The sequence below is a fragment of the Apodemus sylvaticus genome, chromosome 22, assembly GCF_947179515.1.
Source record: "Apodemus sylvaticus chromosome 22, mApoSyl1.1, whole genome shotgun sequence".
NCBI classification, from domain to species: domain Eukaryota; kingdom Metazoa; phylum Chordata; class Mammalia; order Rodentia; family Muridae; genus Apodemus; species Apodemus sylvaticus.
In genome coordinates this window covers 34,321,533-34,348,967 of record NC_067493.1, presented here as the reverse complement: position 1 = coordinate 34,348,967, position 27,435 = coordinate 34,321,533, and the positions used below count along the sequence as shown (strand labels likewise).

Below are 27,435 nucleotides of genomic sequence, written 5' to 3'. Positions count from 1 at the left end.
GAGGATCAGTTTGATCATTGAAACCCATTTGAGAAAACTAGGCACGGGGCAGGTCTTTGTAGGCACAGTGCTGGGGAGGTGGAGGCAGGAGGATTCCTGGCCTGACAGAATCACCCGCCTAGTCCCAGAGCAATGACCGACTCTATCTCAAACATGTGTATATGGCAGGGTGGGGTGGGGGGCTTGGAGTGGGGGGCTGGGGAATTGACTCAGCAGTTAAGAGCACTGTCTGCTCTTGTAGAAGACCAGGGTTCAACTCCTAGCAACCACAGGGCAGCTCAGGCTGCCTGCTCTCCAGTCCCAGGGAGTCTGATGCTCTCCTTTGGTCTCCTCAGGCACCAGGCATGCATGTGGTGCCCATATGGACCTGCAGACAAAATTCTCATACAGGGGCTGGAGAGATGGCTCAGCTGTTAAGAGCACTGACTGCTCTTCCAAAGGTCCTGAGTTCAAATCCCAGCAACCACATGGTGGCTCACAACCATCCGTAATGAGATCTGACGCCCTCTTGTGGTGTGTCTGAAGACAGCCACAGTGTACTTACATATAATAAATAAATAATTCTTTGGGCCAGAGCAAACGGGGTCTGAAAAAAACATGTCTGAAGACAGCTACAACATACTTACATATAATAAATAAATCTTAAAAAAAATACCCATACACACTTTTTTTTTCTGAGACAGGGTTTTGTTGTGTAGCCCTGGCTGTCCCAGAATTAGCTCTGTAGATGAGGCTGGCCTTCAAATCAGAGATCCACCTGCCTCTGCCTCCCAAGTGTTGAGATTAAAGGCATGAACCACCACATAAAATAAATATTTTTAAAAAAGACAAAAGCAAGTTGGCACAGAGATAGAAATTATATAATAAAGAATGCTTTAAAAAAAACCTGAAGAATGAGAGCTGAGGTTCACCTCAGACCTTCACACAAACCACTCGACACACACATGCATGGAGAGAGAGAGAGAGAGAGAGAGAGAGAGGGAGGGAGAGAGAGGGGGAGAGAGGGAGGGAGAGAGATTTAAATTATAATACTGAAGCTAGGAGTCATGCCTGGTGTCTGTAATTCTCATCCCTTGGGAAGCTGAGACAAGGTGATTGTATCAAGTTTGGGGCTAGTATGAATAGGTTACATAGTGAGTTCTAGGCCAGCCTCAGTTATATAAAGAGGGTTACACAACCCTCTCTAGAGGTTAGGAATGTAACTCCATAATAGAGTTCCTTAGAATCCCCCAGTGAGGGGCTGGGGTGTGGCTCAGTGGTAGAGTCCCTGCCTAGAATCCCCCAGGGAGGGGCTGTGGGTGTGGCTCAGTGGTAGAGCCCCTGCCTAGAATCCCCCAGGGAGGAGCTGGGGGTCATGGCACTATGGCTCTGCAGTAGAGCATTCAAGAATCAAAAATAAACAAATAAATAAATAAATAAATAAATAAATAAATAAAAATAAAAATAAAAAAAATTTTAAAAAGGAAAGAAAAGTAAAAAAAGAAAGTAAAGGAAAAAGAAGAAAAACAGTCTAGAGGAAGTGTACACTTCCATTTCTTCATTCATTTTTCATGCTGACATTTAATACGTCTACATAAGGGATGCTGGCAAGATAGCAGGGCTTTTTTCCGGAAGCAGCTGTTTCTCATCTTCCTGAAGTCTCACCCCACACAGATGGAAATCCACTAGATCGGGGCTAGGCAGCTTCCCTTGTCAGTCAAATGGGCCCTGAGGAGGACAGAGGGAGGAGGATGTGGCACACCATGTGACATCTGCAGTCCCAGCACTCAAGAGCCTGAGGCAGGAGGATCTTAAGTTTGAAGTTAGCCTGGGCTACATAACATAATATATCCCAGGCTAGCCTGAACAGTGTGAGACGCTGTCTTCAAATAAAAAACAAAAAACAAAAAAAAACAAAAAAACTGAACTTGTAATTCAGTTGATAGACCGCTAGGCTAGCATGCGTGAAACCCTAGGTTTCCTCCATGGCTCTGCATAAAATAGGAAAGGCAGTACACATCTGTAATCCCGGCACTTGGGAGGCAGACTTGTTCTCTGACCAAGCTTCCACCATTCCAGATCATCCCAGATGGCCCAGTTGAGCACTGATCTCTCCTCAGAGAAGGAGGGAACAGAAAGGTTCCTGGGACCCTCTCTTGAGTATCCAGGCACCCCTTGCAACCAGGTGTATACACTTCTGCCCTCCAATGGCGCATGGGGGTGATGCCTTAGGGAGGGGCTAGAGCTAGAGGAGAGCTAGGGGAAAGGCTCCATCCAGGAAACCATGGAAAAATCACTTGAGGGTTTCCATTGCTGCGAAGAGATAGCATGACCATGCAATCCTTATACGTTAAAACATTCGATTGAGGCTGGCCTACAGTTTCAGAGGTTCAGTCCATTATCAACATGGCGGAAAGCATGGCGGCATGCAGGCAGACATGGCGCTGGAGAAGGAGCTGAGAGTTCTACACCGTGATATGCAGGTAGCAGAGGGAGACTGTTAACCACCTTGGGCATAGTTTGAGCACATATACCCTCAAGGCCCACCCCCACAGTGACACACTTCCTCCAACAAGGCTCCACCTCCTAATAGAGCCACTCCCTGTGGATCTGTGGGGACCATTCCTATTCAAACCACCATGGGGGCAGGGTAGAGTAAGGGAGCATCCACACACCTGGAGGAGACCCCTGACCAATGTTCTGTAAGTAAGGCTGATAGACTCATTGGTATCCCAGGGTGAAGTCTGCTTGCATTATACTTGGTTTGTTTAGGGGAATGAATCTTAGCAATACAGAGACAGGAAGATCAGGGATTCAAGGTCATCTTTAGCTACATAGCAAGTTTGGAGCCAACCTGGGATACAAAAGACCTTATATTTAAACACATGCACGTGTGCGAGACACACACACACACACACACACACACACATGATAAGATGGCTCATTGTGTAAAGGCACTTGGTTGCCAAGTCTGATGACCTGGATTGATCCCAGAGACCCACATGACCGAAGCAAAGAACTGCCTCCAGCCAGTTGTCCTGACCTCCCTGTGTAAGCTGCGGCATCGTCCTGCACACAAATAAATGATGTAACAAATATTAAAAATAAAATATAGCATAGCATTGATGTCTAGACAACTGGAAAGGAGACGGCTCTCTTCCGCGCCAGGACACGTTTGTCTCCTGTCAGATTTTTCTAGGGACGGAAGGAAGGCTGTGCCAAGGTCCCAGCTTGCCTCTCAGCCAGCCATCTAACCTGCACTGAACGTCTGGGACAGGTGCCAGGGCCAGACACACCGGGCAGCAGGCGGCTGGATCACATCCAGAACCGTGCCTTCGTAACCCTAGTGTACAAGGGGGTGCTGGTGTGCTTGGGTGAAGAAAGCCTGAGAACACTTACACAAAAAAGGGGGCTGGCAGATGAGGAGCGTGTGTGTGTGTGTGTGTGTGTGTGTGTGTGTGTGTGTACTCTGTAACCAGCACACCATTCACATTACTCTGCAGGAACTGCCAAGATCTTTGTACTGGGCCTGGATCTGAGCAGCCTACAGCTTCCACACAGGAAATAAGACGTCAGGCCTGGCATTTGAACGCTGGGGCTGGGGGCATGAAGGAGTGGTGGTTGCAAGCCCTTTTTTTTTTAATATCTTAACCATTTTTATATTTATATTTACTTATTTGTTGTGTGTAACGAGAAAGTCGGTCATCTTTTTTTTTTTTTTTTTTTTTTTTTTGGTTTTTCCCAGTCAGGGTTTCTCTGTGTAGCCCTGGCTGTCCTGGAACTCACTCTGTAGATCAGGCCGGCCTTGAACTCAGAAATCCACCCTCCTCTGCCTCTCAAGTACTGGGATTAAAGGTGTGGGACACCACCGCTGAAAATCGTCATCTTGAATCCAACAGGTGAGCTGAGAAACCTTGGGGAGAATAAAGAGGCAGCGTCCCGGTCTGGGGACAGGAGGATGCTCAGAGAGGTGGGAAGGCTTAGAACTGACCACTATGGAAGGAAATTTTATTTTATATTCACCTGTGCATGTGCCGCCTGCCTCCTTTGTGTAGCTGCACATATGTGAGCCGTAGAACTCAGGTACGTGGAGTTCAGGAAAATTCACAGGAGTCACTATCCTTCAGTCTCATGGGTCCCAAGGATAGAACTCTGATCTTTTGTTTGTTTGTTTGTTTGTTTGTTTGTTTTGGGGTTTTTTGAGACAGGGTTTCTCCATGTAGCCCTGGCTGTCCTGGAACTCACCCTGTAGACCAGGCTGGCTTCGAACTCAGAGATCCGCCTGCCTCTGCCTCCCAAGTGCTGTTTGTTTGTTTTTTGTTGTTGTTATTTTTCAAGACAGGGTTTCTCTGTGCACCTTTGGCTGTTCTGGAATCTGCTCTGTAGGTCTGGCTGGCCTTGAACTCGGAGATCTGCCCACTAGGATTAAAGACTGGGCTACCACCGCCGTGCTGGAACTTAAGCTTAGTGGCAAGCATCTTTAGCTGATCAGCCATCTTGGGACAGGATGGAGGCAGATTTTGACTTGGGGAAGAGAGAGAACGCAGGAGGTCAGTTCAAGAAGGGATTTTCAAACCTGGCATTGAGGCGCATGTCTGTAAACCCTGTACTCCTGTGGCTGAGGTAGGAACCGCAGTTCAAGGTTAGCCTGGGCTACACAGTGAGGCTATCGTTAAACAAAGTGGGAAGGGTTCCACTCCAGCAAATCCAGGGGACTTGATGGACTCTGATGGTCAGTATCCCCGGTCTAGATCTTGGGCGGCTGGGCAGAGGTGGGGGCTGGGGCAGAGGAGGGCCAGGGAGTTGGAGCTGCACCTAGACAGATATCACTGGATGACGCGTGGAGGAGGAACCAGGTCCCAAGGGCTGGGTTTGTACCCCTTTGCGCTCCCCGGGGGCGGAGCCCTGGGCGGGATCTATCCGGGCGTGGAAGGATGATGGGCGTGGTCAGCCGGGGTTGGGCTTGGGGGTCCCAGGGACTGGGGCGGGGCGCGGGCTGGCGCTGCGCAGCCGCGGGGCGGCATCCGCGCATGCGGGGCTTACTCAGTTGCAGCCGGCGCCTACTGCCACTCCCGGGAGCATGAAGGACCGAACCCAGGAGCTCCGCACGGTGAGTCCGATCCCCGCGCGCCGCTCACCCCGCGCCTTGTAATTCTCCACTTGGTTCCGGCATGCCACCGGGGCTCTCACAAGGGGACGGAGGGAGCCTTGCAAGCCTGGGGGACCCCCGAAACCCCACGGGAGTCCCACCCCTCCGATCTACTTCTGGTCACGGACTCAAGCCCTTCAGCACCGGGATTGATGGCTAGAACCTGGGGTTTTGAGGAACTTTTTGGGAAGCTCCTGTTTGGGGGCGATTGGAGGGCTGTTAAGGGGTTTCGGTGGCGGGATGCAAAATCGTGACCTGTTCTCCGCCCGTTTGTCACCGTCCTTGCACTGTCCCCTGGAGGCTGAGCCTCTCGTCTCCCTCCCACCCCCCTGCTCAGAGTTCCCCTCCCAACCCGATCCTTGGGCGCGCTGGGGAAACGAGGCCACCGGGTGGGGGTGGCCTCTGCGGGAGCCGTCTCTTGGGGCTCCCCATCACCTGTGGCTCCCATCACCTGTGGCTCCCGATCCACCCTGGTCGCTTTCGAGATCCCCGGCTTGCTCCGGATTAAAGGACTCAACCATATCTACCCTTGGTCCACCTTTGGACTTGTAGGCAACCCAAGCTGTCATTGCCCAGACCCTTCCCGGATTTCCAGGTCTAACTGCAACCTGGGTCTATTTTCCTACCTGTGTGACGGAGGCCTCTGGGGTGTGGCTCTTAGGGCGGGGTTTCGAGATGAGTAGAAGGCAGTAAAAAGGTTCTAAGTCAGAACCCATGAACCTTCAATCATGAGACCCCAGTCGCCTACTTTTAACACACAGGGGAGTGTCCTTCCTTTGGCCTTCATAGAGGGACAGAAATTAAGCTCTCCCGTGGGAGGGTTGCATAGGGTGCTTTATCAGGTTGTGTTATGTGATTCCTCAGGAAGCTCCACCCGTCCATTTCTGGGTACTCCCCCTCCCCCAGGCTGGGTGGTTTCCTAGATCCCTCCTCTTGTGCCCCACTTACAGCCCTTCATCGAAAGTTTTGTTTGGGGGCTTTTGACTTAATGACTGTGATTTCTGCCTAGCTTCCCCATTCGCGCCTGGATCCCCCCCACACAAGGCCAGCCATATCTGTGCTCTCCAGTCTAGCCTTCATCCTGTTCCCGACCTGCAAGCGACCCCCACATGCCTTCAGACCTGTATTATTCTTGGCTGGGTGCCCAGTGCCTCATCTATTTCAAAGGAAATAGACAGCCTTTCATGTCATATATGGTGTTTAAACCCTTCCCGACCCTCCCAATGTCGCTGCCCTCAAGTTTCCGGTGTTTTTATGCTATATGTTTTTTTGGTGGTGGTGGTGGTGGTGGTGGTAGGGTTTTTTTTTATTTTTTATTTTTTTATTTTTTTATGTAAAAGCTTTCTCTGTAGCCCAGGCTAGCTTGGGATTATGTAGCCCTGTTGGGTCTTAAACTCAAAGCAATCCTCCTGCCTTGACTTCATGAATGCTGAGATGACAGCATGCACCATTGTGTCAGCCTGGTGCCAAATGGAATCGGATCGCATGTCCAGGTGGTAGATGGCAGTGATGTGGTCATGTCCATGTTGGGGCACCTGGTGACCGTCGTGAGTGGATGAGGGAACCAAGTACCCATGAACACGGACAGGCCTTTCCGTACGTCAGCATCCTTCCACATGTCATCCTTCACCCTCTCTGCTACAGCTGAAACAGAGGCACAGCAAAACTGGTCCACTTGTTTGTTGGAGGAGCAGCCGGTCGATCAGGGTCAGGCAGCTTGAGTCATAAAAAGTTTGAACCCAGAGCTATGCACCCCCAATGTTGTTCTGGGTAGCCTCGCATAGCGATGACAAACTTGACTTCAAACTAACGCTACATGCATTCTACCCAACCCAGACATCAGAGCCACTAGAGACGGGCCTCTCAGCTAGAAGGCCTTGTCCAGGGTTGGGGGGACAGGTGTCCTAACTGTTCCAAGCATGGCTGGAATGAAATAGTCTTGGGGGCCCCTGCCATTTTTTTAGAAATCCCTTGTTTGCCAGGCAGTGGTGGCGCACGCCTTTAATCCCAGCACCTGGGAGGCAGAGGCAGGCGGATTTCTGAGTTCGAGGCCAGCCTGGTCTACAGAGTGAGTTCCAGGACAGCCAGGGCTACACAGAGAAACCCTGTCTTGAAAAACCAAAGAGAGGAAGGAAGGAAGGAAGGAGGGAGGGAAGGAAGGAAAAGAAATCCCTTGTTCTCCTGTCTTGGAATTCCAGTTTGTGAGATGCAAAGAGGACACCGGAACTAGAAAGGCAGCTGGGCCTGTAGACATTTGTGGGGTTGGGGGGCGCCTGTCGGTCATGTCCGCACTCCCTAGGTGGGGCAGAAGGCCCTCAGTTCACCATCATTCTCAGCCTCACAGGGATTGTGATGCTATATAGCATTGGATCCATGCGAAATGGAAAAGGGGAAAACTCTGCAGCCAGCTTCCTGGGGCCTGAGGAGAGGTCCTCAGCCTTCCGACTGGGACTGGATTTTTCAGGAGCCTCTGAGCATCACCGGGGATGGAGTCACCTGGTACTGATGCTGCCGGACACACACAGGGCATCTGCGTGCCTGCTTCCCTCCCTCTCGTCTCCTCCTCTGCCTCCTCCTCCTCCTCTTTCTCCCCCACCCAGCACCACCACATTTGGAAGGAAGGAGAAGAAGGGAGCTTATTTATAAAAGTCACACTTGGGGAAAGAGCTGGCGTGCTTCCTTGCCGCTGTGCTGTAAGCTGGGCCGGCCTTCTAGCCATCTTCAGCCCCGCCTCTCCCAGATCTGCAGATTGCACATTGAAATCGATCCAGAAAGGGGCAGCAGGGCCCCTGCCCCTAGCCTTGTAGATAGGCCCACAGAAACTTAACCCCTCAGAGGCCAAGACACAGCTGGGGGGGGGAGGGGAGAGTTGAGGATGGCACTCTCCTAATATGGCACATAGAGAGGCCTCATCCCCACAACGCAAAGGTCTCCCTCACCTCCTTCCTTCTCGTCATGTGTGAGAGAAGAGCGGATCTTAAACTTATGTTGTCAAGGGTGACCTCGAACTCATGATCTTGCAGTCTCCACCTCCCAAACACTAGGATGGCAGGCAAGAGTAGCCTCAGACCACACGCAGTTCTTCTGTTTCCTCGTCCCAGTGCTGGGATTTCGGGCGTGCACGGTTGCAAGCTCAGCTTACCTGGTGATTGGGGTGGAACTTGGGGCTTCCAGCATGCTAATCATCCGACTCTGCCAACTGAACAACAACCCCAGCCCCGGGCCTTCATTTTCTTCTGGAGAATTCTAGAACCGACCTTCCCGTGCTAACGCAGGGTTCCCAGATCACTGGTCACTTTTGTGCGGGGCTAGCATGACACGGCGACCTACTCCAGGCGGTAGAGGATGCGTGTGCAGGGGCAGTCAGAGCAAGCCAGCCTGAACGTAGCTAAGAGGTAAATGTGTGGCCCAGGGGAAGCTGGGCTTCCAAAGGTAGAGACCATGATCCCAGAGGAGGCGCCCATGACAGGAGAGGGGGATTTTAGACCTTCCCCCAAATGACAGATTTCAGTGCCAGACCTGCTGTGTCTCCTGGTACTGCCTGTCATGACAGCTATCAGGATGCTGGAACAGGAAGATCTCAAATTCAAGGTCAATCTGAACTACCCTGTAAGTTCAACATCAGCCTCAGCAACTTAATGAGACCCTGTCTCAAATAAAAATGTAGGGAGGAGCTAAGAGCACCTGTTGTGGCTGGGAGGCAGTGGTGGTGGCAGTGGGTGTGGCAGTGGTGGCAGCATCATCATCATCATCATCATCATCATCATCATCATCATCGCATGCCTTTAATCCCAGAACTCAGAAGGCAGAGACAGGCAGGTCTCTATGAGGTCGAGGCCAACCTGATCAACAGAGTGAGTTCCAGGATAGCCAGGGCTCTTTTATCTCCCTGGGCACCAGGCACACACATGATACATATATGTGAATAAAATACACACATAAAATCAAATAAATAAATCTAAAAAATAATGTTAAAAATAGAAGACCAGGGGATGTAGCTTACCGTAACTCATGCCTAGAATCCCCCAGGGAGGGGGCTGGGGGCGTGGCTCAGTGGTAGAGCCCCTCCCTAGAATCCCCCAGGGAGGGGCTGGGGGCGTGGCTCAGTGGTAGAGACTCTGCCTAGAATCCCCCAGGGAGGGGCTGGGGGCGTGGCTCAGTGGTAGAGTCCCTGCCTAGAATCCCCCAGAGAGGGGCTGGGAGCATGGCTCAGTAATAGAATGCTTGCTTAGCATATGTGAGGTCCTGGGTTCAATCCTAGTATCAAATTTATTTTAAAAAAGCGCTCGGGGAGAAGGGTAGATATCAGAACCCCTGACACCTGGCACCCATGTTCCATGAGATACCGCCAGAACTTTCTGGAAGAGGAAGCACAGAGCTTCTTTTTCCTTTTCCACCACTAGTCTCCTGCTCCTCTCGGTGTCATCTCTGTCTTGTGCTTAGTGGTGCCTTCTCATTTGTAAGACGAAACTGACGCAAGCTAGACTTAGTGGCGTCGTCGGTAGTTAAAGCCAGCCTGGGCTACATGACACCCTGTCGAAAGGAAGGAAGGAAGGAAGGAAGAAAGAAAGAAAGAAAGAAAGAAAGAAAGAAAGAAAGAAAGAAAGAAAGAAAGGAAGGAAGGAAGGAAGGAAGGAAGGAAGGAAGGAAGGAAGGAAGGAAGAGGAAAGAGAAAAGCAGAGATTAGATCGGAGCTGCTGTTACCCAGAGTTGACAGTAGCCTTACGTATGGTTTCCTGCCTCCTCTCCAGCTCCCCGCCGGGAGAGCGTCCAAAATACATTCTACTTGAGCCACATGTATATCTGGAATGGCTTATAGGACCATCTAGTGCAGGGACTCTCGACACTGAGACCCTTCAATACAGCCCCGCAGGTTGCAGTGACCCTCAACCAGAAAGTTATTTTCTTTTTTTTTTTTTAAAGATGTATTTATTTATTATATGTAAGTACACTGTAGCTGTCTTCAGACACTCCAGAAGAGGGCATCAGATCTCATTACAGATGGTTGTGAGCCACCATGTGGGTGCTGGGATTTGAACTCAGGACCTTCGGAGGAGCAGTCAGTGCTCTTAACCACTGAGCTATCTCAACAGCCCCAGAACGTTCTTTTCATTGCTACTTCAGAATTGCCATTTTGCTACTGTTATGAATTGTAATGTAATGACAGTTCTGACTTGTGACCCCGGTGAAAGGGTCATCCGACGCCCCAGGGTCACAGCCCACAGGTTGAGACCTACTAGTCTTATCAACCCACTGGTTTTCCACAAACGTAAGGTTGAAAGAGGAGCAAGGGGCTTATTTAAGGGCCCACATCCGAGCACAACCCCTTTCTGGGGTCTGTGGAGGGTACTGAGCCTGGGCAGGGACCTTAAGTTAGAAGTGGAGTTGCTGGAGTCACCCAGCCGCAGAGGTGGAGACGGGTTCTAGGCTGGACCTGGCAGATTGCTCTTCTGGGGACCCAGCCTGCCTCTCCCTGTCTGGAGCTTGGGTCTCTCTACACTAGCGATACTGACTTTGATTAGTCACTAAAAAGAGGAAGAGAAAAATAAAATAACCCTGTAGGTAGACAGCAGGGCTGGCTGGGCTCAACAGATGAATCAACCCTGCTGGCTGGCCCGCTGCCATCCCCCAGCCTCTGCGCCTCCCGGAGCAATCACACTGGTTTCCTGGAGAAAAAGTGTCCTAGAATACAGGAGTCTCTGCCAGGAAGACCACGTAGACTGTCCTCAGCTCTGCGAGGGACGGCTTCCGGCTTCCTGCCCTCAGTGGCTCTGGTGAGGTCCCATCTTCCTCAGGATCTCTGCTGCGAAAGGCACTTGCTCCCAGCCCTGCAAATTCCTGGAGGTCACAAGGTCAGAGGCAACTGGGGGTGGGGGGTGATTCTCTCCTTCCACCTCTGTGTGGGTCCCAGGGATCAAACTCAGATTTCCGGACTTGTGTGGAAAGGACTGTCCGCCGCTGAGCCATCCCACTGGCTAAGGCTGGCCTCTTACCAGGAGGTGGAGGCTGTTCTTATTTGTACCTGTGTGTATCTTGGATGTATTTGGAAGGGGCACACTGGAGCCACAGCGCGGCCACAGAGTCAGGGGACACCTTACAGGCGTCAGTTCTTTTTATCCGCTGTGTTGGTTGTTGAACTTAGCTCATTGTGCTTTGTGGCAAGTCACTGAGACATTTCACTTGCCCAAAGAGGATGTGTGGGGTTTTTGATTATTTTTTTCTTCCCATTGATGGCTTAGTTGTTTTTGAACAAGATTTTGCTGTAACCCAGGCTATCTTTAAACATATATTGAAGCCGGTGATGGTGGCACACGCCTTTAATCCCAGCACTTGGAAGGCAGAGGTAAGCGGATTTCTGAGTTCGAGGCCAGCCTGGTCTACAGAGTGAGTTCCAGGACAGCCAGGGCTACACAGAGAAACCCTGTCTCAAAAAACCAAAAACCAAAAACAAACAAAAAAAAAACAAACCCAAACATATGTTGATCTTTCTGCCTGGGACTCCTGCATGCTGAGATTAGTTAGTTACTTATACCTCAGTGGAGATTGTCATATTTGTTGGCAGTGCTGGAGATCAGTCTAGGCAGGGGCTCTGACACTGAGCCGTGCTCCCAGCCCCTCCCTGGGGGATTCTAGGCTGGGGTTCTACCACTGAGCCACGCCCCCAGCTCCTCCCTGGGGGATTCTAGGCAGGGGCTCTACCACTGAGCCACGCCCCCAGCCCCTCCCTGGGGGATTCTAGGCAGGGGCTCTACCACTGAGCCACGCCCTCAGCTCCTTCCCGGGAGATTTTTAGATTATGTGGGTATATGTGCAGGTACCCTAGGATTCCAGAAGAGGGTGTTGGATTCCCTGAGGTGGAGTTACAGGCCCTGTGAATTACCCAATGTGGATGCTGAGAACTGAACTCACTCAGCCTCCGCCTCCAGTCAAGAGACCTGCCTCGGCCAAGCAATGTTGGGTTCTTCCCTGCTGAGCCATGTCTCCGGCCACCGGAGAAAAAAGATTTTTAACTCTTCTTCTAAAGGGTTCTGGATATGAACCAGGGTCAAAAAACAAAACAACCAGGGGATAAACAATAAAACCCGCTGGATACAAGAGGCTAGAAGCTTCTAGAATCAAAATGTTAGGGTATGTAAAAGAGAGGGAAAACCTGGAGCATTATATGCAGCTGACACACTTGAGAGGTACAGGCAAGAGTTCTATGCATTAAAGGCTAGCCTGGGCTACATAGCATGACCCTGTCTCATAGAACAAGGAAAGAAGGATGGAAATAGGTGCAAGATGTTCCCATGTTTCTGGTTTGAGGCTCCTGAGTACTGAAAGGTTTCAGGTTAGAGGAGAGGGCTCTGGAGAAGGGCGCAGGCAGACTCTGACCTGATTGGCAGCAAGAGATCTGTATGATTTCTGCGCATGTCTGTCCGTAAGAGGTCTGCGCCTTGCTCTGCACGACCTTGTGGGCCATGCCAAAGCTCACCAAGTCCTTGCTGTTGTCCCGCCCTTCTCCATAGCTCCCACTACCGCCCACCTGGGTCCTTAATCACCCAGCGAATATCTGAGTGCTCACTGGGGCTTGTCTCTTTGTTTGTGACAGGGTCTCATGTAGTCCAGGCTGGCCTTGAACTTGCTAAGTAGCAGAGGTTTATCTTGAATGCCTGATCCTCCTGCTTCTGCCAGCCCAAGTGCTAAGATCACACTACATTCAGTTGGTTTATTGGGTGCTGGGGATCAAACCCAGGCCTTCATTCATAGTAGGCAAGCAGTCTGTCAGCTGAACTTCCTGGTGCATGGGTAACCGCTGTGCGTCCACGTGGTACCGTGGTTGTCCTGGTCGAGACCCCAGGAGGAAGACTTGCCGGGACAGGCAGCTGGGCCAGGTTACCTGATTGTTGTTTTTGTCAAGTATGTGTCTGGGAGGAACCTCATGGCCCATATCTGTAATCCTCCCACTAGGGAACGGGAAGATGGGAGTCGGGGCCGGCCCTGTGGGTATAGACCCTGACTCAAGAAAACCTGGAGAAAGGGCAACAAAGGAAATGAGGAGATCCTTCCTGTGGCTGTACTCGGTCTTCAGGACCTGGCAGGGCAGGGGTTGGGGTTTCCATGGAAGGAAGTATTAAATGATTGTTAAGCTGTTTCATTCCTCTCTCTCTCTCTCTCTCTCTCTCTCTCTCTCTCTCTCTCTCTCTCTCTCTCTCTCTCTCTCTCTGTGGTATTGTGGGGGTGTATGCTTGCTGTGGCTTATGTGTTAAGGTCAGAGAACAATTTCATATCGTTGGCTCTGTCCGCCCGCCTTTCTCTGGGCTCTAGGGGTCCGACGGGGCTCCTCAGACCTTGAGCAAGTGTGTTTGCCTGCTCAGCCACCTCACTAGCTCCCGCCTTGTGTTTAAGCCACGGTCTCTCTTATTTCTCCAACTTTGACCGCTTATGTATGTATGTTTGTGTGTGTGTTTCCAATGGGTTCTTCTGGCCCAGTCTCTGTCCCGCCCCCTTCACCGGGTAAGCACGCCGAGATCTCAAATAACAGCCACTGCTGCAATCAGATTTTTTTCTAAATGTGGATTCTAGGAATTGAACCCGGGTCATTGAACCCAGGTCATCGGGGATACAAGGCACGCTCTTTGACCTGCTGAGCCATCTTGCCAGCCTGGCATTGATTATGTGATCCCTGGCTATATTAATAGAGATAGACCAGCCATCTTGGTCAGCTTTGGTTTGTTTGGTTTGGGTTTTTTTTTTGTTTTGTTTAGTTTTGTTTTTTTGTTTTTGTTTTTGTTTTTGTTTTTTTTGTTTTTGCTTTTTTAAGATGGGGTTTCACTGTGTATCCCTGGCCATCCTGGAACTCACTCTGTAGACCTCGAACTCAGAAATCCACCTGCCTCAGCCTCACGAGTGCTGAGAGTGCCCAGCTTGGTGAGCTTTTTTTTTGGACACTACTCAGACTACAGCGGATTCCGTCTGTGTACTGTGCGCGACAGAGGACAGCGGCGGGACAGAACAAGTCCTGGGCCTCTGTAGAAGAAAGGGAAGGCACACTCCCGTTGAGAAGAGAGGGGCAGGGAGAAGTGGCACGACCGTTAGATCTCTGATGCCAGCCACCCTAGGGAGAAGGCGTGGACGGGTTCTTTATAGCAGAGAGCCAGGCCACAGGGAGGAAAGAGACTGCGAAGCAGCAGCGTTGCCTTCCTTCCGGGGTGAGGTGGTGAGGAGCACTCTGTCACGGGCATGCAGGCAGAGGCAACGGGGACTGTGTCCTCAGGTCCCTGAGGGCGGGAAAGCATGGCTGTGGCTCCCATCAGGACGTGACTAGTGGACGGGAAACCGAGGAATGAGGGAGGTTTCCCTGATAGGGGCAGCATCTGAGGGAGGGTCAGAAGTACGGGGCAAACAGAGAGTAGCTTCCAGGGGCAGGAAGATGCTCATAGGGACTGTGTAGACTCCGGGATGAGGACAGAGAAGGAAACAGATCCTAGCGAGAAGGAGAGAGGCAGTGATGGCTGGCTTTATTTTTTTATTTATTTTTATGTTTTTTGGTTTTTCGTGACAGGGTTTCTCTGTTGTAGTTCTGGCTGTCCTGGAAGTTGCTTTGTAAGTACACCAACTCAGAGAGATCTGTCTGCCTCTGCCTCCCAAATGCTGGGATTAAAGGCACAGGCCACCACTGCCCGGCTGATGGCTAGCTTTAATTATCAACCTGACACAACCTAGGAAGAGACTCGACCTTCGGTTTGTCTGTGTGGGGTTCGGTTTGGCCCATAGGCAAGTCTGTGTGGGGCTGTGTTAAGTTTATATGGGAAAACCTAGTCCACTGTGGGTGGTGACATTCCCTAGGTCCTGAACTGAATAAGGGTAGATGGTTGTGAGCCACCACGTGGGTACTGAGAACTGAACTCAGGTCCTTGGTAAGAGCAACACGTGCTTTTCACTACCGAGGCCCCTCTAGCCCTTCTCTTGGCGCTTTACTGGATGTGGTGTGACGGGGTCTCTCAAGCCCCTGCCGCTATGACTTTGTAACCTGGAATGGTGAACTGAAATAAACCCTTTCTCGGCCGAGGTGCCTGTTCTCGGGACGTTCATCACAGTAGCTTGAGAGGAAATTAAGTCAGTGGAAGGGGGCTTGGGAAAGCTCATTCCTATGGGCATTGTTCTCTGGGTCCGTGAGGGCCATGCAGGTTTTTAACACAATGGAACTGGAAACTGAGTATGGTGGTAAATGACTTTAACTCTAAGGACCCAGGAGATGGAGGCAGGAGGATCAGGAGTTCAAGGCCATCCTCAGTTTCACATTGAATTGGTGGCTATCTTGGGCTAAATGAGACCCTGTCTCAAAAATAAAAATTAGCCAGGCAATGGTGGCGCACACCTTTAATCCCAGCACTTGGGAGGCAGAGGCAGGTGGATTTCTGAGTTCAAGACCAGCCTTGTCTACAGAGTGAGTTCCAGGACAGCCAGGGCTATACAGAGAAACCCTGTCTCAAAAAAACAAAAAACAAAAAACAAAAAATAAAAATAAAAGAGCAGGCAAAATGTCTCAGTGAGTAAAGGGGCCTGCTGCTAAGCCTGGTGGCCTGGGTCCAATCCTCAGGACCCACATGGTAGAAGGGGAGAACCAACCCTACAGTTTGATCTCTGACCTACAAGGTCAGGAGTGTACCTACCTATGCACGGTGTATGCATGCCTTCCTGTATACACCACAATTATATGTACTTTTTTTTGAAAATTTGGTTTTTTCGAGACAGGGTTTCTCTGTAGCCCTGGCTGTCCTGGAACTCACTCTATAGACCAGGCTGGTCTCAAACTCAGAAATCCAGCTGCCTCTGCCTCCCAGAGTGCTGGGCGAGCCACCACCGCCCAGCGCACTATTTTTTAATTAATACTAATTAATTAATTTACTTAATCTCCTTCCACCTCTCCTCGTATCCCCATCCTTTTCGGGGTCCCCGGAGCTTGCAGGAGACTGAATGGCAGGAGCCCCAGTTCCACTGCTCAGGACCTGACCAGCTGCCTGGTGACCGGGAACAGAGCTCTCGCAGGCTGCGCTTTGCCTCAGTTTCCCTACAGAATGCCCCGTGTGACTAAACCCTGGGTCCAGGAATGGCCCCTAAGTGTGACAGTAGTTCCGTGTTTGTAGGATGGGGGAGGAATGGCCACCTGGTGGAGTCCACAGGCACTCCGGGGAGAAGGAGCAGAGTGGGGGATTTATTTTAGCTGCCCGGGGGAGGAGGTGTGATCTGGAGATGGGAGGGGCCCCTCGGAGCTGCCTCCAGAGAAGCTTCTAGCCTCTTGTATCCAGCAGGTTCTGCTTTGCCTACATAATGGGGCCTGAGAAGATGCCTGTGTCTCGCTTTGAGCCCTCTACCCCTGCAGTCAGTTACCACTATCCCCGCATCACAGAAGAGCATCCGTCTTAGAGTGTGGTACACCCCTGAGCCAGGCTTTCTCAGCCTCTCGACCTGAGTCGTGTGAGAGAGCAGGCGGCAGCACCCTCTGTAGTGAGCAGCGAGCCACAGCTGAACCCTGAGCTTCTGTCCCATGGGTGACAGTTCTTGCCCTAGGGTCACGCTGGTGTGCCTTGGCTGTGGGAAGGACATTGGACTGGCTGGCTCGTGACCCTGGCTGACTCCACGTATGTTGGACAGGAAGACCTCGGCCAGAGCTTGGGAGATTACTCAGCAGTTAAAAATGCTTGTATAACCCATGCCGTATGAGTGTGGTAGCCCGCCTGTAAACCCAGCCTCACAAGGAAGAGACCGGGCATCCTTAGAGCAGGCTGGCTAACAAGACACTCTAATCATCAAGCTCTGGGTTTGATTGAGAGACCCTGCCTCAGTAAATAAGGAGGATGAGCACTCCTTCACCTGCATGTGCATCCACACATGTACAGATATGCATACACATATGGACATCACGCACACACATACATGTGCACACACACATATGAAAACGGAAAAGGAAAAGAAAATAGCTGTGGCCAGAAGGCAGAAGCCTAGCCTAATTACTCCCTAGCTGGTGATTGGTGGTTTTCGTATGGCTGCTTTGGGGACATTGGGACCAACAGGTCTTGGGAACACTGAACTCTGTTTTAATTGAGAAGCGGGCACGGTGGCTGGCACACACCCACAATGCCGGCACTCGAGAGGCTGAGGTAAGGTCAGGAGTTTAACCGTAGCCAGGGCTACAAAGTGAGCCACTGTCTAAAAACAGAACAAAACAAAGACCATTGCGTCTGAAGAGCAGGGAGACTTGCAGGGGGTCCTCGAGGCAGAATCTGGAGAGCCCAGTGGGGCTCAGGGCTCAGTTAACTCAGACAGCAGCCTATTGGCTGACTTCAGTTTTCAGGACCCCTGGCATGGTAACCAAGTTTCCTAACTACCAGAAGGGGGTGTGACGTGTGGTCTCCGCCCAGAGACTCCCAAGAGGAGGATAAATGGCCAGATAGCCGCATTGAGTTCCATGTGAAGATGCCTCACAGTCTGGGACCTCGCATACTCACTCACGTGTGTTCAACCCTGTTCAGGCCAAGGACAGCGATGACGACGACGATGATGTCACCGTCACCGTGGACAGAGACCGCTTCATGGATGAGTTCTTTGAACAGGTGGGAGCCAGGCTCCTCGGTGTCCCCTCTTGTACCCATCACTCCTCACTCATGAGCCACTGTGGGACTCTTGTGCACCTAACCCCTGCTCGCCATCATCTCCCTCATCCCCATGGGGTGAGGGTGCTCCAGTGTGAACCAGTTTGAGGGTAACTAGGCCAATGGTAGCAGAGTCCGTGCTTGGCCCTGTCCGGGAACTGTCCCCAGCCCCCAATGCTGGGCCATCTTACCTCTGATTTCCTACTCTGTTTTCCTCTAACGCCTCTGACCTGGGTCTCCAGGTGGAAGAGATTCGGGGCTTCATTGACAAGATTGCCGAAAACGTGGAGGAGGTGAAGCGGAAACACAGCGCCATCCTGGCCTCCCCAAACCCCGATGAGAGTAAGCAGAAAACAGGGTTCCTGGGCTCCAACTGCCCCGCACTGGGGTGTCATAGGCAAGGGGGTGTTTGACCTTCATGTGTAGAAGACGGGGTTCCTCGCAGTGACCCAGGGCTGGAGTTCAGGAAGTCAGCGCCCACTGCCACCAGTAGACAGTGACCTGCTGTGAAGATTGGTGGTAGCCAGGGGATGGTGGGACACCTCTGGGATCCCAGCAGGCAGTGGATGAAGGATCTGCCCCCCACAAAAAAAGGCTCAAGGTCTTCTTCAGCTACAAAGAGAGTTCCAGGCCAGCCCGTCCCCCCTCTGCCCCCCAGCTCCCTGGCTTTCCCCCCAGGGCCCAGGAACAGCAGGCAGCTCTCTCTTGGGATGCTGGGAAGGAGGGCCCATGAATAGTTGGGAAGGTGAGTGGGTGGCTGGATGGCTGGATGGACTGACGGAGGGAGAAAGAGAGTTGCCTGGTGAACTGGAGACTGCCCAGCCCAGCCCCACCCCTCTGGACTCTCCAGGGAGCAGATGGCAGCTCTGAGGTAGCGCTCTGACCAAGCAAGCAGGCAGAGAGCTTCCTGTGAGATCTGGCACCCTGCCGCATGGGAGCCCAGAGCCCTGCATTCTCACGGCTCCAGGAAGTCAGTCACCTATCTCCCTTCACACAGGCAGTCTGTGTGTGTCCAGGCCCCACTCAGTCCCACACAGGGCCCCTTGACCTGGCCTCAGACTGTGTGTGTGTGTGTGTGTGTGTGTGTGTGTGTCGGCGCTCAGATGTGAGTATTCGGGTATGTGTACCCATAGGTGGCCTTCCAGAACCACAGTAAACTGTCAGGTGTTCTTTCTGCCCATCGTGCCCTGTATTTTGCTTGGTTTTGTCTTTTGAGAATCCGTCTCAACCAGGCGATGGTGGCACACGCCTTTAATCCCAGCGCTCCAGGGAGGCAGAGGCAGGCGGCTCTCTGTGCTTTTGAGGTCAGCCTGGTCTACTGAGCTGGACAGCCAGAGAAACACTGTCTCCAAAAACCCAGAGGAAAGGAGGGAGGGAGAGAGAGACACACAGACACAGACAGAGAGAGTCTGAGATTCATCATACAGACCAAGCTGGTTCTCTCTTTGACCTTTTATTATTATTTTTAGATTTATTTTGTGAGCACAGCATGTATGCAAGTGTACCACGTGTGTGCCTGGTATCCAGGGAGGTCAGAAGAGGGCATTATGTCTCCTGGAACTGAATAGAACTACCACATGGGTGCTGGAAACCAAACCTGTGTCCTCGTAACCACTGAGCCATCTGTCCAGCCCCCCCCCTCTTTTAAAGTTGCATTTATTTATTGTATTTGTCTGGGGTGCTGTGTGTGTGTGTGTGTGTGTGTGTGTGTGCCATGTGAACTTTCGGGACTCAGTCTTCCCTGTCCACAGTGTGGGTCCCAGGTATTGAACTCAGTCTCTCAGCCTTAGTGGCAAGCCCCTTCACCTACTGATCCCACTCACAGCGCCCCCAGGCTGGTCTCGAACTCACTAAGTTGTTGAGGATAACCTGATGCTCCTGTGTCCACTTCTTCAGCGCTGGGAATTACAGGCGCATGCCGCCACACCGGTGCTTTATCCAGACAGTGATGTCGATATGCACCAGGTTGCTGGGGCCCAGCCAAGACCCTCTGCCCCAGGGGTTTCAACTGCAGGCCCACGGAGGCATTGATTGGCAAGTCTTCTGTCTCGGGGACCTAGGCTAGGCAGCCACTTACTTGTACCTGCCTGCCCTCTCTGCCCCCTGAAGCTTGCTATCCCATCATTCCATGTCCGTCTGGGAGGTCCCAACCCCCTGTGGCTCACATAAGACAGGAGAAGGACGGGGGACCGTGTGTCTCCCTAATCTAGGACCCCTAACCCTCTGGTCCAGAATAAGGTTCCCTCTGGCCCTTTGGTTCAATGTCTTTGAACCAAGAGCTGTAATGGCAGCTGTATTTTGTGTGCCTTCAGGAAGACAGAATAGAGTGTTTGGGACCCAAGGAGACATCTAGGAGTGGGGGGGTGGGGGGGATAGACCACCCAGGAAAGGGAGTCTGTCACCTCACTTCATCCCTTTTCCTAAAGATATGTCCACAATGGCAAGGATGACGTGTGTGTCTGTCTGTGGTTATCTAGGTCACTGTGTATCCCTGTGCGGGCTGCATAATATGGTAATTTTGTGGTAAGAAGAGAGCAGTGAGCTTCGGATGTGGCTCAGTGGACCGGGAGCCTGGTTACCATGCACGATATTCTGGGTTCAGTCCCCAGCAGGGCATAAGCAGGACATTGGTGGCACATGACCATAGCCATTCTAGCACTGGGGGAGGCAGAGGCGAGGAGATTAAGAGTTCCGGGTCATCTTTGGCTAGACGGGAGGTTCAGGATAGCCTGGGCTACATGAGGTTATATCTGAAGGAAAGGGGTGGGGGTGGGGCGCTGGCAAAGGGACCCTAAGCTGCTGGACATACCGGAACTACTCAGCTTCCTTTCTGGGCATCCCCGTGTGGCCCGCAGAGCGGGCGTGGTACCCAGGAATGGAGAAGCGTTGCCAGGCTAAGATGCAGCCAGTCACCAAGGAGAGAGGACACGCCTTCGTGGCTGTGGGGCAGGGCAGGGCAGAGCAGAGGAGGAGGATGGAAATTGGCGGTGGGTCGGGGGCTTTCCTAGATCAATGCTCGCTCGCTCTCCTTCCTCGGGGGCTGCCATCCATCCGGCTGGGCTATTTTAGGCCTGAGCAAAAAAGGCTGAGACTGCAAGAGCAGCTGGTGACCAAGTTTCCTTTTGTTCGTGGGAGGAAGGCTCCCGCCTCCTCCGCTGCGCTGGCTGCCGTGCAGAGCCCCCTGCTCCGGCTCACTCACGTTCCACTGAGTAGGTGGCTCTCCAATCCTGATACACCACTGCTGTCACCCCTAAGCCCCATCCCCAGTGTGTACCTCTATTCACCTCTCCTGACCCCCAGTGACCTGTCACCTCCATGGCTACAATCCCCCTCACACACACTCCTGGGTATTATTTCTTCGAAACTGCTCTTCTGTTACCTCCCACACACCCCCAAAACCAGGGTGCCCCCTGTCAGCCGCTCGGGGCAGCTGACCACCTAGGAATGAGAGCTTTCTGAGGAGTTGAAGGTCAGCTGTTGCTTCAGCTGGGTAGGCAAGGTGGACCCCTGTGCTCCGGCCTGGTGGGACAAGGCTTCCTTCCCCTCCTGAGCCACCAGGTAAAGCCAGGTGAACCGAGCCCGTCCCACCCCACCCCGGGAACCAGTTAAGTAAACAGTCCTCAGCGCGGGCCGACTGCAGCCCGCTCCACCAGCCTTAAAATTAGCCCCATCTGTTATCTACAGGGGATGGGGGAGGCAGCGGAGGAGGAGGGCGGCTTCTTGGAAGGCAGCGGGAGAGGGGGTGAGTCTGTAGCTGGGATGGCCTTGGCCTAGAATTGCAGCTGTAGACTAAGACACAGCCAAGGGGAGGAGGAGGAGGATCACAAGGCTGCCCAGAGCCCTCCACCCCATTCCTAGTGCTAGAGGCTGAGATCTACATTGAGTCTTCTCCCCTCCCCAACCTCTGCCCCTCCCACTTCACAGAGACCAAGGAGGAACTGGAAGAGCTCATGTCGGACATTAAGAAGACAGCGAACAAGGTTCGATCCAAGCTAAAGAGTAAGTCGCTCTGGTGGCTGGGGACCTGGCTCGGTGCTTGCCCAGCCTACTTGAGGTCCTGAATTCACTCCACAGAACCCCAGAAGTTGGGTGTGGAAACTCACACCTGTAATCTCAGAAAGTGGAGGTCTTGACGATTAGGACAGCCAAGACTACATACCTTGAGGACAGCCTGGGCTATTATGAGAATTATATAGAAATAATAAATTAAAAATAATTTTTAGCCGGGCAATGGTGGCATACCCCTGTAATCCCAGCACTCTGGGAGGCAGAGGCAGGTGGAATTCTGAGTTCAAGGCCAGCCTGGTCTACAGAGTGAGTTCCAGGACAGCCAGGGCTATACAGAGAAACCCTGTCTAAAAAAAAAAAAGTAATTTTTAAAATTAAAGAAATCCACTGGGCAGTGGGGGTGCACACCTTTAATCCCAGCACCTGGGAGGCAGAGGCAGGCGGAATTCTGAGTTCGAGGCCAGCCTGGTGTACAGAGTGAGTTCCAGGACAGCCAGGGCTACACAGAGAAACTCTGTCTTGAAAAACCAAAAATAAATAAATAAATAATAAATAAATAAAATAATTAAAATTAAAAAGTCCACCGGAAGAGGATCCATGCATAGACCATATGTTGTCTGTCTTCACAGACATGCATGCATGCCCAGTGGCCAGGGCTACTTAGGGGGACTTGTTCTGCAGGGCGTAGACACCTGGTCCTCCCCACCTTCCTGTGTAAAAGGGGCCCGAGCTGCCAAACCCGGCCCTGCAAGTACATCTGGGTGCGCGGGTTTGTGTATGTGCTCGCACACAGCTGCACACACCTCCCAGCTGTAAGGACCGTTGTTGGTCCCACCTCCATTATTGCTTACAGTTTGCCTTCCATGTGACCCACCCACCCCCCATCCCTTGTGGTTGGGGAGGGGAGCTGAATCCTTGACTTATGGGTGGGGCCGATGCACGGAAGCAGGGTACTGCTCAACGGCCTCCCACCTTCCCACCCAGGCATCGAGCAGAGCATCGAGCAGGAGGAAGGTCTGAACCGCTCATCAGCCGACCTGAGGATCCGGAAGACGCAGGTGCAGCCGGATGGCGAGGGTGGGCGGCACCCGAGTCTCCGGGTCTTCTGTGGAGCCTGACACCTACCTGTACCCCTGTCTCCCGCTCCTAGCACTCCACGCTGTCCCGAAAGTTTGTGGAGGTCATGTCCGAGTACAACGCCACCCAGTCAGACTACCGAGAACGCTGCAAAGGGCGCATCCAGAGGCAACTGGAGATCAGTAAGCTGGGGCGGGGTCCTGGCTGGAAGGGAGGGCCTGGGGTTGAAGAAGTGGTAAACGGGGCTAGTGGCTGGCATCGAGAAGTAGCGTGGGCTTGAGGGTTGGAGCCTCGAGCAGGGAGGGCCTGGGGTTGTGGTTTGAGCCGAGTGGTGGTAGGTTTGGCTAGGGTTGTGATTTGGGTTGGAGGGGTGATATGGGGGGTTGGGCTAGATAGAGTCGGAGTGGGCAGGACCTCATGGTACGGGTATGAGGGGGCGGGGGAGGGCTAGAGATGAGGATGGGGGCCATCCGTAAGGGCCTGGGGGCGGGGCTTATAGCTAGACGTGTGTCCCAGGAGAGGGCGTGACGTAGTGTGATCCCACCCACAGCCGGCCGGACCACGACTAGTGAGGAGTTGGAAGACATGCTGGAGAGTGGGAATCCTGCCATCTTTGCCTCTGGGGTGAGTTGAACCCCACCCCTGTTACCAGGACCCATTAACCACATTCTTCCACACTACAGCCCAGTGTGGGCCAAACCCAGGCTCAGGGTAGTGCTTGGAGACTGCACTCAAATGAGGCGGATTTTAGAGAAAGCCTGAATCCAGGGTGAAGGGAGAGATTGGGGGTCATGGAAATGTCAGGGACAACGGGGAAATTTTCAGAGTTGAGTTCTGGTTAAGATCAGATAAAGGGCCGAGAGCTGGTGATACACACCTTTAATCCAAGCCAGGCGGTGGTGGCGCATGCCTGTAAACCCAGCACTCTGGGAGGCAGAGGCAGGCAGATTTCTGAGTTCGAGGCCAGCCTGTTCTACAGAGTGAGTTCCAGGACAGCCAGGGCTACACAGAGAAACCCTGTCTTGGGGGTGGGGGGATCAGATAAAGGGGCTTGATGCCAGGCCTGACGACCTGAGTTGGATCCGTGGGACTCAGATCGTAGAAGAAAGAACTGCAAGGTGTCTACACACACACCACACATACATACACTCACACTACACACACGTAACACATCCACACATACATATATGCACACACCATAAACACACACACACAAATTGAAAAATTTTTATTTTTTAATTCTGGAGGATCAGGGTTCAGTTCCCAGCGTTCACATGGCAACTCACAACTGTCTGTAACTCCAGTTCCAGGGGCCCTGGCACATATCACATAGCCCCCCTCTCTCTTACACACACACACACACACACACACAGAGAGAGAAAACACAATGCACATAAAATAAAAATAAATCTTAAAAAAGAAAATAAGTAAATATGTAAAACACCCCCCAAAAAAATGGGGGGGCTGGAGAGATGGCTCAGCAGTTAAGGACACTGATTGCTCTTACAGAGGTCCCGAGTTCAATTCCCATCCCATTACAGATGGTGGCTCACAACCATCTGATGCCCTCTTCTGGGGTGTCTAAAGACAGCTACAGTGTACTTATATAAATAAAATAAATAACATCTTTAGAGAGAGAGGGAGGGAGGGAGAGAGAAAAAGAGGGAGGGAGGGAGGGAGGGACAGAGGAGAGAAAGAGAGAAAGAGAAAAGGGAAGGAAGGAAAGAAGAAAAAAAAAACCCAGAAACCAAGACTGGACTTAGCATGATTGTTAAAGTTCTCGCCTGCCTGCCACTCTGAAATCTTGGGCTCAGTCCTCTTCTCTGTCTAAAACCCAATGGTTGCAGGCCTGTCATTTCAGCACTAAAGAGGTAGAGGCAGGCAGATCAGGAGTTGAAGCTTATTTTTGGCTATATAGCTTGTCCCAGGCCAGCCTGTCTCAAAATAACCAAATAAGGGCCAACAGGACGGCTCAGCGGGTAAAAGCAGCTGCTACCAAACCTAAAGACCTGGGTTCCATGCCCAGGACTTTTTTTGTGAAAAGAGAAAAGTGACTCCTGCCTAGCTCCTACATATGTGCTGCTGGGTGTGCTTGCACAAGCATACACACAGATACCATAAACAATGGATGCATTTTTTTTTTTTTTTTTGGTTTTTTGAGACAGGGTTTCTCTGTGTAGCCCTGGCTGTCCTGGAACTCACTCTGTAGACCAGGCTGGCCTCGAACTCAGAAATCTGCCTCCTCTGTCTCCCAAGTGCTGGGATTATAGGTGTGTGCCACCACGCCCAGCTTTTTTTTTTTTTTTTTTTTTTTGCAACAGGGTCTTGCTGTGTAGCCCTGACTGTCCTGGAACTCTTTGTGTAATAGGCCTGGGCGGTTTGGAACTCACAGAGATTGGCCTGCTTATGCCTCTCAAGGGCTGGGATTAAAGGTGTGCACCACCGTGCCTGGCATGATAAACCAGCCACTTGGTGAGCAGCGACTGTGCGGGGAGTTTCAGCAGCTCCTTATTTCAGGCAGGAACTGAGTCACACAGAGGCTCATTAGCAGTGGTGCCAAACAGGAGGCTGGAAAGGCTGTGGCTGCTGCTTCTGGGAAACCTCTACTCATCGCAGCTGCCTCCCTCCTTGGCCCCGATTTTAGTCTCATTTTCGTTGTTGTGGGGGGGGGGGTGTAAAAAAAAAAAAACCCCGACAAAAAGCAACTCAGGGGAGAAGGGCCATGTTTTAGCTGACAGGATTGAAGCAGCTAATCACATTGTAGTCAAAGTGGAGAGAGAATGAATGTTTACACGCCCGGTGCCCGGCTAGCTTTCTCTACCCTATAGTCCAGGGTCTTCTGTATAGGGATTGGTGCCGCCCACAGTGGGCTCCGTCTTCCCACATCGGTTAACACTGATAATGAAGAGAGTCACGTGATAGTCATAATAGGCTGATTTAGACAAACCTCGTTGAGATGAGACTCTCTTCCCAGGTGAGCCTAGATTATGTCAACTTGACCAAACTATCGAGCCTGGAGAAATGACTCTGTGGTTGCGAGTCCTTGCTGCTCCTCTGGAAAGCATGAGTTTGGTTCCCAGCATCCATGTCTGACAGCTCAGAACCACCTGGAACTCCAGCTCCGGGGCCTCCAACACCTCTTCTGGCCTTCTCAGGCACCACACCCGTGTGTGTATAGACCCAGACAAACACATACGTAGAGATTTTGTTAGATTAATTTTTATTCATATGAGTACACTGCCGCTGTCTTCAGACACACCAGAAGAGGGTGTTGGATCTCATTACGGATGGTTGTGAGCCACCATGTGCTTGCTGGGAATTGAACTCTGGACCTCTGGTAGAGCAGCCGGTGTTCTTAACCACTGAGCCATCTCTCCAACCCCCCTGACATGTAGATTTAAAAAAGAAAAACGGCAGCCTCCCTCCCAGTCCAGCCCTTCTCCTCAGCACCAGGGTCCCCGTGCTCTCCCCTCCAGATCATCATGGATTCCAGCATCTCGAAGCAGGCCCTCAGTGAGATCGAGACCAGACACAGCGAGATTATCAAGTTGGAGAACAGCATCCGGGAACTTCATGACATGTTCATGGACATGGCCATGCTGGTGGAGAGCCAGGTGAGCACCCTCGTTCCTGATGCTGGCCTCTGGTCCCCCCCTGCAGCACCCCAGGGCCACACTAACCCCTTCCCTTTCCACCCACCATGCTGCCCTGCCCGGGAGGGACAGAGGATCTTCAGGTAACCGTAGACTGTTGTAAGGTCCTCCAGGGTTCCTATTGCATGGCTCTGCTAGGTCCCTTAGGCCCTGCATGGTCCCAACCCTCAACCCAGCCCTGTCCTGGCTTCGTGAGCTCTACCAAGGGCCTCTCTAAACTGGCTGCCTCGCTAGACACAGAACGCACAGCGGTGAGCTGGGCAGCTGAGCGGTGCTTACAGGAGTGAACAGCTGTTGGGTGGGAAACGGTCGCACGGCCTCTAATAGAACAAATGGATTGGTCCTTAGTTCCGGGATCTCAGGAGAGTCCTAGGTAGGCGTGTTCAGCATGTGGCCTAAAGGTTGAGATTGTGTATGCATGTGTACATGCACACATGCTTGCATGTGTGTGTGTATGCGTGTGTCTGTGCACACACTTGGTACTTTTGAGGCAGGGTCTCTTATTAGATCTGAAGTTTACCAAAGCAGCTTTGCCAGCTGGCCAGTGAGCCTCTGGTCTTCCTGTTTCCAGCTCCCAGGGGTCGGGGTGCAGACACGTGCCTGACATCGTACACAGGTGCTCAGGGTTAAAACCGAGGTGCCTGTCAACAGAGCCATCTCAGCAAGTTTATTTTCTTTCTTTCTTTCTTTCTTTCTTTCTTTCTTTCTTTCTTTCTTTCTTTCTTTCTTTCTTTCTTTCTTTCTTTCTTTCATTTTGGGCTGGAGAGATGACTCAGCGGTGAAGAGCACTGACTGCTCTCCCTGAGGCCCTGAGTTCAAATCCCAACAACTACCTGGTGGCTCACAACCATCCGTAATGAAATCTGACGCCCTCTTCTGGCATGTCTGAAGACAGCTACAGTGTACTTAGATATAACAATAAATAAATCTTTAA

At 51.9% G+C, this 27,435-nt stretch overlaps 1 protein-coding gene and 1 long non-coding RNA gene across 3 annotated transcripts in view; one reads left to right on the top strand and one right to left on the bottom strand.

Moving 5' to 3' along the window:
- Positions 1–1,573: 1,573 nt before the first annotated feature.
- On the bottom strand, positions 1,574–5,958 carry LOC127672784 (uncharacterized). The gene is made up of 3 exons (XR_007975014.1): positions 5,755–5,958; positions 4,225–4,503; positions 1,574–1,707 (listed from the first exon to the last, which is right to left on the bottom strand). It is a non-coding gene; the product is annotated as an uncharacterized LOC127672784 (long non-coding RNA).
- The window catches only part of Stx1a (syntaxin 1A), a 27,544-nt gene continuing 5,110 nt past the window's right edge, over positions 5,002–27,435 (top strand). For both annotated transcript variants that reach the window (XR_007975013.1, XM_052168139.1), the window contains exons 1-8: positions 5,002–5,089; positions 17,644–17,724; positions 18,006–18,105; positions 21,688–21,762; positions 22,756–22,829; positions 22,922–23,030; positions 23,399–23,472; positions 26,325–26,462. Coding sequence is in view for 1 of the 2 variants with exons in the window: in XM_052168139.1 (XP_052024099.1) it covers positions 5,060–5,089; positions 17,644–17,724; positions 18,006–18,105; positions 21,688–21,762; positions 22,756–22,829; positions 22,922–23,030; positions 23,399–23,472; positions 26,325–26,462 (681 nt within the window). In the remaining variant the exon portion in view is untranslated. The remainder of the gene's footprint in view (positions 5,090–17,643; positions 17,725–18,005; positions 18,106–21,687; positions 21,763–22,755; positions 22,830–22,921; positions 23,031–23,398; positions 23,473–26,324; positions 26,463–27,435) is intronic.